Source organism: Solanum tuberosum, unplaced genomic scaffold (genome assembly GCF_000226075.1).
Source record: "Solanum tuberosum cultivar DM 1-3 516 R44 unplaced genomic scaffold, SolTub_3.0 scf00037, whole genome shotgun sequence".
NCBI lineage: Eukaryota > Viridiplantae > Streptophyta > Magnoliopsida > Solanales > Solanaceae > Solanum > Solanum tuberosum.
The window spans coordinates 1,358,787-1,379,017 of record NW_006238961.1 but is presented as its reverse complement, the minus strand read 5'-3'; the positions used below and the strand labels follow the sequence as shown (position 1 = coordinate 1,379,017).

The window sequence follows — 20,231 nt, the reverse complement described above, 5'->3', positions numbered from 1 at the left end:
AAGCTTACTCCCATTTGAATATAAAGCTAAAAATGTAACTGTAATACCAAATTGATCAAAATACTGATAATTATTTGAGAATGCATCAAACATATACCGAAAGATATGGCATTCGAATTCTGAAGCATGATTGTCTGACTAATCTGCCTAGCAAGTATAATTCATGAAATACGGAGAATTAACACAAGTTAGGGTTTCTGAGTTTTATACATGAAACTACACTAATTCTCCAAGAAACATGTAAGTAATATCATAGAAACTATAGCAGGTAAATTACAATAGATCCCTAAGATTTAGGAACCCTAGGTTTGAACAATTTATGGAGAAGCTGAAGATTTGACTAAATTCGAGGAACCTAATGGGTGAAAGGAACCCACTAGTGAAATCCCACATACCAAGTGAAGAAAACTATGGAGAAATCCTTCGAATTTCGGGGTTGAACTTGAAGGAGAGCTCTGCTTGTCCTTGAGAGAAAATTTTCACCTCTTTCTCTCATTTTCTTTCTAAGTCTAATGATTTTAGGAGAATGAGTGTTTCAATAGTTTCTGACTAGCTTACTAGGCTTAGACGAAGTAAAACAGCGTAGTTTAAGTATCAAACGACATAGTTTAAGTACCAAACGACGTAGTTTAAGCACCAAACGCATAGGGGAAAAGATAAATATGACCCCAACTTAACACTGACAAGGTGACTGAGAAGAGGGGCTTCACGGGCCGTCTAAGGCATCATGGCCCGTCTAGTGGGTCGTGGTGTTGCCCTGCCCGACAGGGCTTTACTAACACGGGCATAACTTCTTACTCTGGCTCAGTATTAGGCAAACTTGGTGGCCTTGGAAAGAGGACTCAAATGTATTTAATTTGATAGATCATGACCCACCTAATTCATTTTGTGCTGAAAGATATGATCGTTTGAAGTTGACCAAAAACTCAAAGTCTGATAATTCTCTTTCATGGATGACTTCACGATTCATGTGAATCTTCACGAACCGTCTAGGCGTATGTGGTCCTTCACAATGGCCTTAAGGTGAAACCGCACTATCTCGGTGACTTGTACGGACCCTAGATGGGTCATCCAAGTCACCACGGGGCGTCTTAGTGACTCCTGCCTAGGGGCAACCCTGGATGGTCTCACGATGCCCTTAACGGGTCGTGGACCCCTAAATGGCCCATCTAAGGTACCGTTAAGGGTACATGGTCCATTTTGGGTTCGTGGACTTGCCCGTATCCTTTCTAGCCCATTCTGAAAGTCTGAGGTGTTAGAAGTGAGATGAGTGGACCCCTTATAAGGCTTGTGCAATCTCCCCCCCCCCCCACCCTTTGATTTAGCTTTTGGGGTGTGAGTTATGCTCGAGGTCTAATTTAACATGGTATCAGAGGTAAGTTCCATCTCACCCAATGTTGGAGCCCTTCAAAATCAAAATTCTTCACGCACCATATGGTAAGCACTAGGTGTGAGGTAGGGTGTTAAAGAATGAGAAGTGTCAACCATTGGTGGTTTGTGAGATGGGTGGACTCCTTATAAGGTTTGGGCAATCCCTCTCCTTTTGAGCTAGCTTTTGTGGTGTGAGTTAAGCCCAATGTCTAATTTAACATGGTATCAGAGGTAAGTTCCATCTCACCCAATGTTGGAGCCCTTCAAAATCAAAATTCTTCACGCACCATATGGTAAGCACTAGGTGTGAGGTAGGGTGTTAAAGAATGAGAAGTGTCAACCATTGGTGGTTTGTGAGATGGGTGGACTCCTTATAAGGTTTGGGCAATCCCTCTCCTTTTGAGCTAGCTTTTGTGGTGTGAGTTAAGCCCAATGTCTAATTTAACATGGTATCACAGTCAAGTTCCATCTCACCCAATGTTGGAGCCCCCCAAAATCAAAATTGTCAATGCACCAAATGCTAAGCACTGCTATGATGTGGGGTGTTAAAGAGAGGCGGAGTGTTAAAGAATGAAAAAGTTTCACATTGGTGGTTAGTAAGATGGGTGGACTCTTTATATGACTTGGGCAATTCCCTTCCCCTTTGAGCTAGCTTTTGGGTGTGAGCTAGGCCTAAGACCTAATTTAATAGTAGCAATTCCTTATTCTTCTAAAACATTTTTTATCATTATTATGCATAAATATTTTTTTTCTTTATACATTGTTATTGAGCGATTGTTGAGGCAGCAACATCATTGATTTATAGAGATGATGAGTAAAATGTTTCCCTCTTTTTATGAAGTACTAGTAGAACGATACTTTATTAAATGAGCACACTGTGAAATTAGTTAGTTCACCATTGTAAGTTTTCATTGATATTTGGTGAGTTGATACTCATCTTTAATTGTTGTATCTAATTGTATAGTTTAATTTCTAAATTCTACTCTTAAAAGTTGAAAAAAGAAGGTACTTTCATTATGATGGTTTTCTTTTAGCATGTAAGAATTTTTGGGGCAAGAATATGCTATTATTAACTTTTTAGGTAAAACTATTTATGCATAGATAGCTCATAAATGTCTTGAAAGTGTTTTCTCTTCTAACTTCTAGATTTACTTTCTCTGGAACTAGATTTTGGTTCGATCATGGGCATGAGTCTCTGCTCGGGACTGTTGCTCCTTTAAATCGAGGGTCTATCGAAATAATTTTTCTATCTCTAGGTAAGGTCTGTGTACACTATATTCTTTCCACACCCCACATTGTGGGATTTTACTGGTATGTTGTTATTGATATTGCATATAAATGGGTCAAGATGTGCACAAAATATAGGATGAGATCTCTAAAACCACTGCTTGAACATGAGTGACCAACTCTGTCCTTCAATGAATATCACATATTACACATTAGTTATGTTTCCATTTATTAGCATGTGTTTGCTTTAAAGGACTCGAGATTCTGCCACATATCCTATGATTGATAATTTGATCATTCGTGGCAATCAAACTTTGAGCTATCAATTACTTTATGTTTAGAGAAACTTCACATAAATCAAGATAAAACTCTTCTTGAACATTCGAAAATGTTGTAGAATTTTCTGTAAACCTTGATGTTAATTGATATTGACACAATAAACTATGGAACTAATTAAAGTCATGAGTAATTTCATGTAGTGTTCAATTTCAACTTATCTAACTGCAGATGACAGATCTATGATTCTAAAAGCGATAGAAGAAGAAAAAGCTACAATCATCAACCAAAAGAAATAACTTTGAAGTTTAATGTTTTATTATCTATAACTCTAAGTTGAGATGATTAGAAGAGAGTTGGTTTGTGGGATATTAGCCAGACTACATTTTTTTTTGTCCAGATGGAATGGAACTTTGCTTGAGAGGTGTGGATGAAACAATAATGTTGTGAGCTGTCAGTAAAGAATTTGTAAACATTTGAGCTTTATACGAAGCTCTTAATATAGTTATTCGATTTTTTTGAAAACGTGTACACTATATCATGCTTAACATGATTTATTTGAACAATTTTTACACTTATATTTATCCTTTATATTTGCCTTTCTGATGTTGGTGTACAAATGTGACGTCCTCGTATGTGGCATGCTATAATTGTCATGTTATAAAGCTACTTAATATGTTTATATGTCACTTGCAATATCTGCAGGTGCAAATATTTTTATGAAGACTATTATCAACGTGGTGAAAGATTCAGTCACATATATAAATGATGTTTAATGAATGTTAAAAAAATTCATCATTTATTTGGGACACAACATTCATAAATAGAAGTTTCACTCTTAGATGCATTTACATATTATGAGGAGTAATTTGTATGCAAACTTCTATACCTTTAACTTGATGCCACTTTATTCTTTCTAGTGTTTTATAACAACTCGGAGATAATCACAATTAATCAAATGACATAGTTCAACAATTAAAATTAAAATTAAATAAAAACAACTACTCCAATTTAGAACATTGAGCCCGCAAAGCAGGTCATCCCTAATCTAGTAATTTTATTTATTTTTATTATATATATATTATATAGAAAGGAGAGTTGAGCTTCCTTGTTAACTAGAGTTCGGGGATTTTTATTTTTATTTTTATTTTTGTGTTGCATAAATTTGCTTATTGTACAATTATTATTTTACAATTTGTTTGGATGGTTGTTACGTATTGTTTCATAATATATTGTATTGTATTGTACTATATCGTTTTGAATGAATACAATGTTTGGATAGATTGTATCGTTATTCGTCGGTTTATAATATCACACATCTATAATTTGAATGATAAACCTACAAGAAAGTAGGGTACAAGGTAAAGCTGCGATGAGAAGGTAGGGTAAAAAATAAAATATAATAATAAATAATAAATAAAAATAAAATAACAAAAAAAATATTAAGATAATGACGATTACGCCAAATCAATAGTTAAATAAAAGGGAAAAAGGACGAATATACGCATGAACTTTCGTAAATGGTATGGAACTTTTGGCTAAAATCATCCCTAAGTATGACTTAAACCTAAGTGAAACAAAGTATTATATAAGTGAAACAAAAACATCCGTGCAATATCCAAAAAGTTGCAAGATTCATCCTTCTATCTATTTTTTTAAGAAACTAAAGCCACCAACAAAGAAAATATGTCAAGTCAAATGAATATATGTACACATGGTTAAGCTAGTCAAGTTGGGTGATTTTTTCTAATTTTTTAGAAATTAAGGGTTTAAATCATATTCAGACAAAATATATTCAAATTCTAAATATTCTTTGTAAAAAGAATGACCAAATACAATTCCCACTTCAAAATATTTCAAATAAAGTAATTATTTTTTATTTTCATAACTAAACGCTTACATAATTTCACTAAATTTCCAGCATTTCTGTACATTGTATAAAATGTGAATTGCATTGTATATAACGTACAGATGTAGTAAATATTTTATTAAGGAAAACCTCTAAATAGTTGGGCGTAATATTTTTAAAAATAATTTTTTTTACATAATTTTTCTAAACATCGAAACTTACTATATAAATATTTCAAGACTTATGTATTGTTGCAAGTTAATTTACTTGTTGATGCAAAAATTATATAAACTAATAACATACAAAATTTAAATTATGAGAATAAAAAAATCATTTTATATCCATATCCTTATTTATTTTAGGATTTTGATCTTCTCGTCAATAAAAAAATAAAATTTTATTGATTCAAACGGTTTCTTTAACAAAAATAGACCGAAGGATGATTGAGTTACATTGACTAATGATTTTAGCCCAAAAAAACTCTTGCCCTAACAGTCGGTTTTCCCACAAAGAGATGACATTGCTGATATGAATTCCTCTTCTCCTGCAAATTCTCATTCGCTGTGTTCAAAGTTGTCATCTTTGTGGCTTTGAGGTACTGTCTTTTCTCCATGCCCTACATATTTGTTTTTACCATATTTAATTTTCTTGAAGAAAAGATGTTCGGTCTTTACTCAAGATCTGTGTGCTTACAATTTTATATCTGAATGAGAGTGAAGCTCTTTATGCATATATATATATTTATTTATTAATATGAATGTCTTCTTCTCCGCCAACATCATTTTTTTGCCACAAGTGGTTCTGGGGTTTTAGCAGTGGGTTTCCACATTTCAGTCAACTGGGTTTTTTCCCAAACAGAGAATTTCTCCAAAGATTGTAAATTCTTGATTTTTGTGACAAGGATGGGCTCCTGTGATAGGTCCCCATATCCAGACTGATGGTGTTTTCATACATTTAGTAGGACTTAGGAGAGATTAAGTTCCTTTCCCTTGTTTAGGAGGACTTCATTTTTTTTTTGGGTATCTTCTTCCATATCATTTGGGAATGGAAAGTCTGGAGGTTCCGGTGGATCTGGTGGCTTTCGGGAGGGGACTATGTTTTATTCATGTTGGGGATCATGGGAACCATCTAGAGGAGACTGTTCAGAAAACCTTTGGAGAGTTTTTTTTTGTTTGTAAACAAAGCTGACATTATCTTATATCAACAACTTTTTGCCTCAAGGTCGTGTATTAGAGATGAGAAAGAAATATATCGAGATGTGCAACAGACATATTCTTTGTCAAAACAACAATGAGGTTCCATAAAAAATTATGGAAGAATGTGTAGAATCAATTGATGTATCTTATTTGTTGGTAACTGAGATACCAAACTTTCAATGTAGATATTGAAGTTAATCTAACATTGGTCAAATGGTGTTTTTTCATTCTTGTTTATATGAGCTGAAACAACTAAACTGCACTATGAGCACAAGTGCTTTTATACTAGTAATAGAAATAAGGGAAACTCCTTATATGAGTTGATAACCGTGCGAGTTCAGCAACCCTCAATGATAGTGGCAGATCCGACCCGGTTTGATATCTGCTGCTTATACGTGGATGATTAAATCCGAACCGACTTGATATTCATATGCCTGTGTCCGTCCACTTCTACAGTTTAAGAATTCAAAAATAGGGTTTAACCAAGGGTTTTTAAGTTAGCTGTAATAGCAGTTGAGTGAACCTTTTGAATTCTAGGGTTTAGTCGAGGGATTTATGCTGCCCTTCTTTCCATGTGTATGCATAAGTTTCTCGAGATTATATTGATTTTAAGCTAATATATGTGTGAAGGAACATCAATCGCGGACGCTGTAATGATAAAAGAAGATCTTACAAATCCCTGCTGCATTGCTGTAAGTATTCAGGTTTAACATTTCTATTTACTACTTCTGTTGATTTTTGCTGATTTTGGATTGTCTTTGTAGTGGAAAGACAAGTACAGTAAATTGAAAGATGGCTACACAAAGCTTGAAGATCGAAGAAATGCTCTTCGTAAAGGTCTCTCCATTTACGAGGAACAAGTCTCCAAAATGCAGGCAGAAAATTTGTCTCTCAGGAAAGGTATAGTTACTTTCACTTTAGATTCACATCCCCTTTGATTTCTGAATATGATATTTGAGTAATAACTTAAAAGAGAAGCACTGAGTAATTCGTAAATTATTAAATAAAAAGAAGTAAAACACTGGAATTTAATGTCTAGGAGTTTGACCTTGCCAGGCTGCCTGGTGAATTAGTCCAGGCGTGCAAGTTCGCTGAGACTCCACACTGGTTAAAGAAAATTCTACCAATAGTTTGACTATACACTGGTTGCCAGTTGAATTCGTCAAAGTGCCTGTAAGGTGGCTCAGCCACCTCATTAAGAAAGTGCCTAGGAATTTAAACACGTCATCTTGATTGGTGTCATTAAAACTTGGTGTGTACCTACATTCTAAACGCAGAGACAATACTGTATGGTTAGAAGCACATTCTTTGATCTTGTTTAACTTTGGTAGTGAGAGTCTGTTCCCCTTGTTGAATGCATGCCTTGTTTCTTGTCAGAGACATACGTTGATTTGACACTGTATTTTGTTTGATTTCTTGGAACTGACACATTGATTTGCTGCTATATTTTGTATGATTTTATCCAGATCTTGGGGATGAGAAAGTTAGGACAAACAATGAGGAGGAAAAAATAAAGGAATCTGCTTTAAGGGTTTCTTTAGAGAGTGAAGTTGCTGGGTTGAAGAATGAGATTCTTTCCTTGAAGAAAAAATTGGTGGCTGATGATGGAGGTAGAGAAATTAGAGAGCTTAAGGAGCATCTCTCTGAGAGGGAAACAAAGATAAATGAACTAAAGGAGCTTGTTGAGAAAGAACTAGTGAGAGCAGAATCGGAGAAAAAGAAGGCTGAGTTGGAGAGGAAAAAGGCAGACAACTTGAGGACAAAATTGAAGATTGAAAAAACAAGGGCTGATGAAGAGAGGAGACTTGCTGATGCTGAAAGGAAAAGAGCAGAAGTAAATAGGCTTAGTTTGGAAAATCTGAAAAAGGAAGCTGATCAAGTGAAATCGAAGTTAGCTTTGGTTATTTTGGAGTTTGAAGATGCTAAGAAGAAGCTGGAGGCAGAAAGAGAAAACACATCTAAAGAGAGAAAACGTGCAGATGCAGCAGGGATGAAAACTGTAGAGCAAAAAAAGATTGCAGAAGCCAACCGCAAAATGGCCATGGATGAAAAAAGTCGTGCTACTGCTCTATTTCGGCAGTTGGAACAGGATAGACAAAAGGTTGATAATTTGAAGAAGGAGATTGGTGAACTCATGGCATCTGGTAAAATGGTTAACATCGTATCTAGTGAAGGGACAACTGTAGGAACTGCTCAATTATCATCTGAGCTTGGTCCAGTGGCAGTGGATAGAGATGTTACCATGGTAGATGTTGCTCTGAATTCTGATGCAGCCCAAAGAAAGCTCCAGGAAATGGAACATAGGGTGGTGGATGAGAAAAAGCGTGTTAAATCAGAGATGAAAAAAGTGGAAAAGCAAAGAAAGACTGCAGAAGCATATAAAAAGAAGGCATCTGAAGAAAAAGATCGTGCTGATCAGCTATCTGAAGCAGTTGAAAATTACACAAAACAGGTTGAAGAACTGCAGAAGGAAATTAAAATGCTAATTTCTGCAAGGTCGTTAGCTGATTGTCCTCTTCACATGTCTGATAGTAATGTGCATGTTGAAACTGGTAAAGTTAAGCTGTTGAAGAAGCAATTGAAGTTTGAAAAGAAGCTGGTGAAGCATGTCAAAAAAGTAGCCAAGTTAGAAAAAGCGCATAATGATGTTATACAACAGCAACGCCTACTTAGCATAAAGCAGGAGGTTGTTCACTTCTTAAGACGTCTAAATATGTTGGATGGTTGCTTCTTTCAAGATGATGAGCATGACCTGGAAAAGGTTTGTTTCTCTCGTGCTTGGTATCGTTAAAGCTCTTATATAGTAAGGAAGGTGTTTTTTATTAAGTTTTTTCTCAAGAAACCTTGGGGAAGTATGCATTATATTTGGTAATTTTCAACCAGAACTGGAGTTGGTAGAAACAGAAATTGTGACTGTTTGAACAATTAGCTTAACATTTTTCAAGAATTTGTTGAACTTCATTAAAATTGCTTTTTTGACTATTTTTGAAGCCATGGGCACTCTTGCAGAATGTTCAGCAAAATTTTGAAAATAGTATATGATATGTTCAGAAGAGCTCACTCCTCTATACCTGCTCCATTTTCACATAGACACCCATTTAATTTACTTTGGGTTGTCTTTATTCCTTCAATTCCTTTAATTAAATTGATGCAAACTATGTTTCTATGGTTTCTTGATGATTTGATCTTCCTGATGTGCAGGTTTGCAGCTTCAACTTGAAAAACAATTATTCTGGTTTGAAAGCTTGTGATATGCACTGCCATCTTGGGAATGACTCGGTGCAGTTAGCTGCTGTAGTGTCTGATCCATCCAAGCAAAAGATAAAACATAGTGTACCTTCACTTCCTATATGTGGAGGGAACAACCCTGAATCAATATCAGGTATTAACTCTAAATTGGAGCCTTTGCTTAGAGGTTCCAACAAAAAAGTGTTACAGAGTTCTGCCATGAATTCCAGTTCAGCATCTTTTTCTAACAGGCTATTGGTGGGCTCACAGGAAAGATGTGCTTCTATCACAACATCAGCTAAATCAGCTGAAGGAAAATTGGACATAGAACCGACCATCTCAAGTTTATCTGGAGATGCAAGAAAAAAGTGCAACAAGAATGTTGTAGCAATTGCTGAAAGTAATGTCAAGAGTCCTATCAGTTGTATTTATACTGAGAGGACGGCCTCACATCATAAGAGGATGAGCAGATCTATTGATGCCATTGAATATAATGGAAACTTGAATTCCGAGGGTAACAAGTGGCAAAGACAGCTGTCACAAAAGATCTCTTTACATGATGGTATGTTAAATAGTAGAACAGATAGACTTTATGATGAGAAAAAGCATTTGGTAGCTGACATTCAACATGACTCGTTCAGCGAACATTTTAGATCTACCAAGAAGAGAAAAACATCCTGTGAACTAGGCCTGCAGCTTTTAAACAATAATAGTGTGGCAAAGACAAAGTTCGACAGTTCTGGTGTCAAATCTGATGTCTGCGCACATCAATCTCCAAATGTCTATAGCCTTCCAGAAACTGCCCAGGATTGCAAGGATGGGGAACACAATGATCTGGGAGATATTGATGAACTTGTCAGTGGGGATTATATAAAGCTTCTCAATTTGGATAATGATACAGATGAAGAGTCTTATCGTCTAGCAATTGAAATGCCTTTATCGCCTACACTTCCTGAGATTCAGTGCCATAGCAGTGTGGCACTTGTCCCGATTAACACACCTTTATATGAGGGATTCTTAAATGTAAGGGAGACTGTGGCTTCATCAGGCAATTGTGATGTCATCAATGTGGAAATCAATTCTAATAAATTAAAACACCCTACCATAGATCCTCCAAAAAAATCATCATTACCTGAGAAAAAAGATCATGTTGATTCATCTAAGAGATTAAACCTTGACACAGCTTGCGAGTTATCCTGCAGTTCCTATCCAGATACATTGGAAGCATTGTGCAGGTCAGACCTAGCTGCTCCTGCTAGTGAGGGGCTGCAGATTTCATCGGAAAGGAGAGTCGTCTCATTACAGGATGGGTTTGCCAAGTATTGTGTCATCTTTTCAAATAACAATGATGAGAAAACCATTTCAAGTGTTTACCATGCTACCAGCCGTTGTCTTGCTCAATGCTCAGTATCATCAGATACTTCTCTTAGGAGTATTCTGGTCACTCTTTTGAATCTTCAAGAAATTTCAAATGAGTAAGCTAAGCTATTCTATTTTGAGTTGGGTTTCGTGCATACTTTGCATTGGACATACGTATATTTGTCATACATTTTAAAATTCTTTACTTGTTAGTCTAAAAAGGTTTACTTCACTTTTCTTTTAAAATTTAAAATTTACTATGTAATTACATTTGTGCAACCAATGACTCAGGGAGTTGCTCTGTAATTACGTGATACATATTTATTTTTTTGAAACTACTAGGTTGTGTTCTTACTACCCAGTAATTAGTAATTACCCAACCTAGTAATTGCACATTGATTTGTAAACACACCCTAAGAGTTAGAAGGTAGGATTTAGCCCAAGGCTAGCCTAAAGTCAAATGACCATGAATTAAATATTCAAATATATGTCACTTGATAGACTGATCTTTTAGATGTCTTACACCATAAGTTTTATGCTCGTACAATATTTGGTATTCATGTTTCTTCATGGTGGTAGGATATCCGATAATCATGTGCTTATCTCCCAAAAGAAGTACCTTTCAAGTATCTATATTGTTTGTTCTTGTAATATGACACAATGATGTTACTCTGCTCAATTTTACTTCCAACTGGTACTAAGAAATTAGAAGGCTTAGTTAGCTCACATCTAGAGGTACTTGGCATCAATTGAATAATGGATGGACAGTACTAACTTTTTCTGGTCAACTTTAAAATGAGGGTATTACTTGCTGATTATGTCCAAGCTTTTAATCTGTATTCTTGAATCACAACCTTTTGACATCCCAAGCTCATAAACTGTGCCTGTTTGTAACAACTGAAAAACACTTTTTCTTTTGGCACATGTTGATTTTGTTCAGAAAGGATGATTTACAACATGGAAATGGAATCACTTGTTATTAGGTTGTGATGATAATGCATGGAAGGTTTATATAATTTTATTGATAAATTATGCTGGATTGTTTTTTCTAATCTATTTTCTAGATGCCTTATTTCATACAGCGATCTGGAGGGTTTACATATTTTAAGTTATTTGCAAAAGTTTAAGATGCCCTCGGCCAAATTGTCATTCATAGGCATGTAGGATGTTCTTAGTTTATGTGCATTAGTCTCGTCCTTGTCCATGTCAAGTGTTATGCCTATGCTTCATTAGCTAGCAAATGTTTTCAAATTTGATATGTTGATAATCAAAGATGAGCTAACATTTTATCCCTTCCCACTTTTTTCAGGGAGAAGACATGTGTCTTCTTTTCACTCTTACTTCTCTACATTTCTGATACTGCAACGAGAGCCTTTGGAGATGATTGGGAGAGAGACCTGATCCTTTTCATAAATTCTGTTGCTCAGCATATATATACAGGTTCTTGCCTTTTGTCTATTTAGATTAAGATGTTTCCTGGAAAATTTCACAATGTATATGCTAAGCAACTCCTAATCTTCCGTATTTGCAGAACTCTCACATGAAGATATGAGAAGGATATTTGTGGAGTCTTGCAACTTGTATGATGTACTTTCTCTTGTGGAGGATTTTCTTTTGCATGGTAAATTGCTGGTGCATTCTGTAAGTTCTGATTCAAAGCTTGCGTCCAATTCAGGAATCCATCTTATTTTGGATGGTCGTAGTATAAGCTTGTGCAAGCAACCAGCTCCTACTCAGTTGTTGCTAACTGGAGGAATTTTGCTAGCATCAGTATGTGCCGCGTTTGACCATATTGGTTTTGTTTGTGAGGCTTCCTGCAACATTTTAAGGACGCTGAGATCTGATGCTCTAAATATTCTTCATATATTTGCCTATCTATGTGGTGCTGAATATATTACCCTCAAAGAGTATGGCTTAGCTATGACTGTGGTGAAGTCATTGGTGATGCTTAATCACAATAATAGATCATCTCCTAATCCTCTTTCTTGTGTTGCATCTACAGTTGAGTCTTTGTCTAAGATTTGTTCAGGTAGTAAGTGCCCCTTTTCAGAGAGTGCAGCTACCATGGATGTTGTTGCATCCTCACTCTTGGATAGTCTTAAGAGTTATTCTTGCTCTGCTGTGGGGTTGGATTTGATGGAATCATTGAACTCATCAAGACAAGGAATCAAATGTGATGGAAAGAAAAATGAGGAATCCACAGATAATGTAGATTTAGTACAGTCAGCATATGTCACTTTGGGGGATTCAAGCCAGTTCATTGATACCCTTGCACTGGTGGAGCTTGTTGCAGGTTTCATGGTATGATTCTTATTTTATTAGTATACTCTGTAATCTTGTGAAATTCTTTCCTCTTTATTGGTTCTCTTTTATTTCTCTTGATCCAGGTCTAAAGAAAGTATGAACATTTGAGTGCTATTAGGATATTTTTCTTGAATGAATGACATTGTTATATCAGGAGACTGTCATTTCTTTTATAAATGTAAAAAGTTCCGACTGAATATATTATCAATAGTTAGTGACTTAATCCTCCCAAAAAAATCTTATCACAAGGCATTGGTATGGACTTTTGAATACTACTGGCTTCTTTGTGACTTGCTAATCTTATTAAAATTATGTTACCTTATCTAAAGAAAAAACATAGTTTCGGGTATTGCTGTCCTTTTGCTAATTTTAATAGTATGTTCTTTTTGTGCATTCTTATAGAATGTTTCAACATTTGCACATTGTCTTCCATCATTTTCTAGTATCCATATTTAGGAACTCCACTTGCAAGGGGAGAGGCAAAATCTGTTCGTTGTTGCTCATTCAGTAGTGGATGCTGATTTTTTAAAAGTAATTACTGCACCATTTCTTATTGTTTTTTTTAACTTGGTAACTTTGTATTATATCACAACAATACATGGGTTGTACTGAAACCTTGTATGCAGATGAACTCCAAACTTTAATGTTCTATGTCTATATCGAGTCTAAAACATCAATTATGGAGACAGTTTCATTTAAGTATAAATGGTTACACCAAAAACATAACAACAAAATGCAGTGAAGTTTAACTTTCTGCACATTATTCTACATGCTTTCTAAACACCTAGAATTCCTCTTTTCCAGATTGCTCACTATATTGAAGCAGGGATAATTCTCCATCTACCTCTGTCTTTAGCATGTACACCTGCCTCTTTAGAGCTTCAGTGACTCTCCTAGGCATCTTCCAAGAAATGCCTTTGAGGCTAATGAACACCCTCCATAACTGTTGAGTATATTTGCAGTGTGGAAATAGATGGTTTGCAGTTTTTGAGGTTTCCCCACGTAGGAAATATCTAGAACATAAGGTTATCCCCCTTTTCATTGCATTATCCTTAGTCAGAGTTGCTTCCTTAGCTATTAGCCATATGAAGCATGACACTTTATAAGGAATTCTGCACTTCCAAATTTGTTTCCATGGCCAAGTCGGGTTCTGTTGACTTGGTTGCTCCATCAACCTGTAAGTTGCCCCTACTTTAAATATGCCTTTACTGTCAGCTTTCCACCATAACACATCCTCATATGTCTGGAGTCCATTAAAATTTCCAACAATGTTGATAAATTCTGCCACCCTCATCACTTCCAAGTCATTAAATTGTCTCCTGAAATTGAAGTTCCATCCCTGTTGTCTACATCTCTGCTATGGTCCTTTGTTGATAAAGAACTAGATTGTAAATATCAGGGAAAAGAAGTTCCAGATTACCCATGTCATGCCATTCTTCCTTCCAGAATTTGGTCTTATTCCCATTGCCCACTTTCACCTTAGAGTTGGATGGAAAAGGAGCAACTCTTTCTTAAAAGTAAATTTTTTGGCATGGGAATTTGAATCCACTCCAATTCCTTTTATCTCAATGAGATGCTAATATTACAAACACGTTAACTTAATATGGGGCTTTTGCATCCTGGACTTTGTATTTGCAGAAGGATGGAAAATCAGAAAGAAAATACAAATGGATTTCATTTAAAAATCAAAATATGTTAAGGTGAATTTCATTAGGAATTACCCCATTTAATTGGATAGGAGTTATATTTCGTCCCCTTTTAATGTTTTCAGTTAATTCTCACGCAATTTATCTCTATACTTAGTTGGTTGCGGTTTATTTTGGGCTTGAAAGGTGTACTTCTCTTTCAGTATCTTGTCCTTCTATTTTTGTTACTATCTGTTGTCTCTTGTACTTCAATATCATCACTTTTTGTTGTAGAAACTGTTCCTTTTTTCAGAATGCTTTGTCATGCTTTTTATAGTATTTTGTCATGATTTCTTCACTTTTTGTAGCTTCTTTTTCGATTTGTTTTGATATGCATCAGAAATAACCTCTCTACCTTCCAAGGTAGGGGTAAGGTTTGTGTACACTCTACCCTCCTACCCTCCTACCCTCCTGAGACTCTAGTTGTGGGAGTACACTGGATATGTTGTTGACTAGGTCTCATGGTGGTTGCGAAATTTTCTCAATTGATTCGTCAAGTGGACATTTATGGGGAGCAATTGAAGTTGTAATGCCTACTACTAGTTGTAATGCCTACTACTTCTCTACCCAAATTCTCAACTCTTTTAACTCCTATATTGTTGTATTTGAATCTTCTTTATGCTCACTCCATCTTTTGTTGGATCTTCTTTTTCAATGGAGGATATTCTTGGAGAATCTTTTTCCTTTTAAAATAATATCTGGCATAATTCTCTTGCTCTAGTGGCCAATAGGGTTTGGGGGGGGGGGGGGGGTGGGGTGGGGGGAGGGATTCTGGGTAGGTAATTACTTTCATTCTTTCCAGTTCATTTCTCAAAAGTTTCTGCCTAATTCTGTTATTTTTGATCTCTCAAGCAGAGCTGGGATTGGATGTTTGACAAAATTGCCTGTCCACTATTGAAGTTATTGGAATATTGTTCAACAGAGCACAATGCTGCTGCTATTACTACTCTTCTTGGTCAACTTGGAAGGTAACTGACCAAACATGGTAAATTATTTCAGCATTTATCTTGTACATAGTGCAAGTTTTAAGTGGGGAAATATGAGAGCGATCTCTATTGACATTTTGATTGTTGTTGATGACCTGAGCTGCATACTTGTGTTTTTACCATTTCCTGATCATATATGATGTATTCTTTTTCTTTCGGAAATTGAAGCACATTTGTTATGAACCAAATCATTGCATTTCTTATGGGATAATATCCTGATCCTTATTATATTTCTCCCTATCCTGAAGTTTTTCCATAGTTCAATATAAGTGGCATTGCTGATACGTTTAAAGGTTTTTGTTTGGCCATCCAGAAATCTTACGACCAGTTTATCCATTCATACATGTATATGTTGACAGTTATGTACTCTGATTGATCATAGTACATCTGCTCAGGGAACCGAACGAACTCAAATTGTTTCCCAACCGTTTTCCCATTGGTGGTCTATTCTCTAGCACTCATGCAAATAAGAACTTTAATGGACACTATTGGCCTGATCTCTTTTGGACTTACACTAACCTCAGTATTTCATTGATTTGGTAGGCAGAATTAGCACAAACCTATCTGTCTATAGGTGTTTCCAATGGAGAAAAGCTTAAGACATGGCTATGGACATCAACAAGAAATGATAAACTTAAAAAAAGACGTTTTTTGTAGATAGTTTACTTATATTATATTGTTACATATCAAGAAAATTAGATTTTTATTGCCTTATAGTCAGCGACATGAGTTGGAACTCTGAAGGGGTGCTAGGAAAAGTCTTCTAGGCCCTACAGAGATGAATGAACAAACTCATTCTGCATTTGCTAGAGTCTATCAACTCCTTATAAGCAATAGAAAAGATGAAATTTCACATAGTAGTTGGGTATCTGAATTTCCTTTTGTATGCATGATTTTGCAACCAGCTTTTGGAATGAGATTGACGGGGAACAGAGTTGGAATACCACAAGTCACTTTTCTTTTGAGGCATTTGATTATTTTAGATCTAGGTACCATGTTTTAAGTTATGTGAATAAGTAGAGATGCTGGTCACAATCATCAGTTGGATGAAATAAATTGACCTTTGGATGGAGGGCTAGTTATTGTAACCTGATGCTTCTATATCTTAATTGTATTTATTTTTGATAGGCATCTCTTAATTGTGTTTGTGTTTGTGTTTATGTTTATAGCGGCGTTTCTACATGGATATTTTTTGGTTTTATTCAGTTCATGCTAAACCGACATTTTATATATGATATCTCTTACAGGAGTGGACTTGAAGCTTTTGGATATGAAGATGTTAGGATTCAGAGATTAAGAAGCTCTTTCTGTGCATTACTTTCGCAATGCGACTCCAAAAGAATGGGTCTCCACCTCCAGTTCTCCGTTGGAATTGCTTTAGTTGGCCTAATTCCTCTTAGGTTTGAGGAACTTGTTGGAAGTAACATTGAAGCTGCACCAGCCGCAAATCCAACTGATTGCCTAAGAAAGTGGTTCTCTTTATTGAGCAGCAAGCAGCGGTTATTGTTCAAGGCTCGTATAATCTGCTAGTTGCCAAAGGGAGAATGTGCAAACAAAATTTTGGGGGAGAGCAACAGTTGAAAATTTTTGCCCATTTGTTGATGTAGATAATTTGCAGTAGTTAAGGAGTTGTACAGAAAGGGAAGTTTATTTTTTTCTCTATTTTTGGTGGACCTTTGCCATTTAAGCTTTTGGATATTACTTGGGCAATGCCTTTGTTCCAATTGTTTAACATTTTGGACAATGCCAACAATATTATCCATCTTTTTATTGCATCACAATCTCATAATTTTGTCATTTAATAATAGTTTTGTATGTTGTTGGAGGTCAAAAAAATTGAGGAAGAAATATGTGTTGAGGCTTGGACAAAGTCCATCCTCCCTCATTAAAGTTTATTTCTTCGCTAATAAGTGACTCACTTTTTATAATTTAGTTTCATAAATCATAATGAATTATTTTGAAAATAAAAAGTGCACAGAAATTTAACGTTGATTAATATTTTTTTTATTTTTGTGCATAATTTACTCACTTAAATCATATTACACTTGCATGATCATTTACAGGGGCAGATCCATCCTTAGCCAGAAAATTACATATATATTGATACATCTTGACACAAGTTAAATGTTTAGTCTAGTGGTTAATTCATTGTGAAAATTCCTTGAGGTTGTGTATTCTAATTCTTCCAACTAGCCTGACATATCTTAATAACAATCTTCTGCTAATTTATTTTGTACTTCATATATATTTTTATGACAATTCAAATTCGTAGCTATTTACAAATTCGTAAAATATTTTTGCCACAAAAGTCAAACTAGAAAAGCTTATTTCTCATTTTGCTACAGTTACTAATAATCGTGACAATAATTACCTAAATAGCTACAACTTTATTACTACAATAAAATCTTGTAGCTAGTTATAGATTTTTTCCATGCGATAAACGTTATTGTGGTAATAGTTAAATGATATAGCCATGTCTTTTTTGCCATAGTAAATTTTGTAGCTAATTATTATTTTTTGCCACAAGCTAAAACTTATTATAGTAATAGTAACTCTTTAGCTACAATAAACTATTTAAAATAATATGTTTGTATTAATACTTTACCCAAAAAAACCGTTAAAAATCTAACAAAATCGCGAAATTTGTTAGTTTAATTTGATTTATAGATTTAGAAATCTAATACAAACAATTTGATTTGAATTTTAAAAAATCTGAACTAATTCGATCTATGTACACTCATAGGTTTGAAAAATACTTGAAAATTTATATAAAGCGGTTATAATTGTACTATTCTTTTAAGTCATAAAGAAAAGGAAAAATTGTATAAAATAGCAAATTATTAATTCAAACTAAATGTTATAACCACAGTTTGATTTAATTGTAACCCGCAACAAACAGTTGTCATTCGCCTCTCTCCCCAGCTTTCTCGCTCACCACTCTCCCTTTCTCGCTCGCCAGTTTCTCCCTCGCCTATCTTACTTTATACAAACACAAATGTATAAAATGTGTTTGTGTTTGTATAAAGCGAGAGAAAAATGTATATACAAATACAAATACATATATTTTCGTCTTATACACTTATAATTATACAAATACAGATCTTCCCCTGCCCAGTTCTCTTTTGTCTTTCTCTCTTTCTCGCTTTATACAAACACAGATTATACAAATTACAATGTATAATTTGTGTTGTATAAAGCGAGAGAGAGAGATTTGATATACAAACGTTTTATTTCGATTCAATTGTATACGAATTCAAATTTTATGCAGATATACAAACACATAAAATTGAATTGAGAGGCTGCTAGCGATTTATACAAATGAGAGGCTGCCAGCGATTTATACAAATCTGATGCTCCATAGCAAACATAAAATTTGCTATAGAGCGCAATTATACAAACTATATTTATAACATACAAATATGATTTTTATGTTTGCTAAACCTAAAATTTACTCATTTCTCATTTTGCTACAGTTACTAATAATCGTGACAATAATTACCTAAATAGCTACAACTTTATTACTACAATAAAATCTTGTAGCTAGTTATAGATTTTTTCCATGCGATAAACGTTATTGTGGTAATAGTTAAATGATATAGCCATGTCTTTTTTGCCATAGTAAATTTTGTAGCTAATTATTATTTTTTGCCACAAGCTAAAACTTATTATAGTAATAGTAACTCTTTAGCTACAATAAACTATTTAAAATAATATGTTTGTATTAATACTTTACCCAAAAAAACCGTTAAAAATCTAACAAAATCGCGAAATTTGTTAGTTTAATTTGATTTATAGATTTAGAAATCTAATACAAACAATTTGATTTGAATTTTAAAAAATCTGAACTAATTCGATCTATGTACACTCATAGGTTTGAAAAATACTTGAAAATTTATATAAAGCGGTTATAATTGTACTATTCTTTTAAGTCATAAAGAAAAGGAAAAATTGTATAAAATAGCAAATTATTAATTCAAACTAAATGTTATAACCACAGTTTGATTTAATTGTAACCCGCAACAAACAGTTGTCATTCGCCTCTCTCCCCAGCTTTCTCGCTCACCACTCTCCCTTTCTCGCTCGCCAGTTTCTCCCTCGCCTATCTTACTTTATACAAACACAAATGTATAAAATGTGTTTGTGTTTGTATAAAGCGAGAGAAAAATGTATATACAAATACAAATACATATATTTTCGTCTTATACACTTATAATTATACAAATACAGATCTTCCCCTGCCCAGTTCTCTTTTGTCTTTCTCTCTTTCTCGCTTTATACAAACACAGATTATACAAATTACAATGTATAATTTGTGTTGTATAAAGCGAGAGAGAGAGATTTGATATACAAACGTTTTATTTCGATTCAATTGTATACGAATTCAAATTTTATGCAGATATACAAACACATAAAATTGAATTGAGAGGCTGCTAGCGATTTATACAAATGAGAGGCTGCCAGCGATTTATACAAATCTGATGCTCCATAGCAAACATAAAATTTGCTATAGAGCGCAATTATACAAACTATATTTATAACATACAAATATGATTTTTATGTTTGCTAAACCTAAAATTTACTCAAAAAAGCTCTCTGCTTGTACCCTTGAGAGATGTAGATTTGACAATCTTTTTAAATTTTTATTATTTTTATTTTTATTTTCTTGTGATTATGTTCTAATTAACTCATAATCTTCTTAGAAATTTCAGCACCATCTTCTGACACATTTTTTAAAAAAAGAATTATGTTG

The 20,231-nt window shown here is 34.5% G+C and overlaps 1 protein-coding gene across 1 annotated transcript; it reads left to right on the top strand.

Annotated features, from left to right (window-relative positions):
- The first annotated feature begins 5,127 nt into the window (after positions 1-5,127).
- Positions 5,128-17,256, top strand: LOC102600549 (uncharacterized). Its single transcript, XM_006342298.2, has 9 exons — positions 5,128-5,318; positions 6,550-6,611; positions 6,684-6,819; positions 7,386-8,680; positions 9,121-10,622; positions 11,816-11,946; positions 12,038-12,807; positions 15,351-15,463; positions 16,729-17,256. Exons 2-9 carry the CDS (start codon positions 6,573-6,575, stop codon positions 17,009-17,011), a joined length of 4,269 nt encoding a protein of 1,422 aa, XP_006342360.1. The 5' UTR covers positions 5,128-5,318; positions 6,550-6,572; the 3' UTR covers positions 17,012-17,256.
- The last annotated feature ends 2,975 nt before the right edge of the window (positions 17,257-20,231 follow it).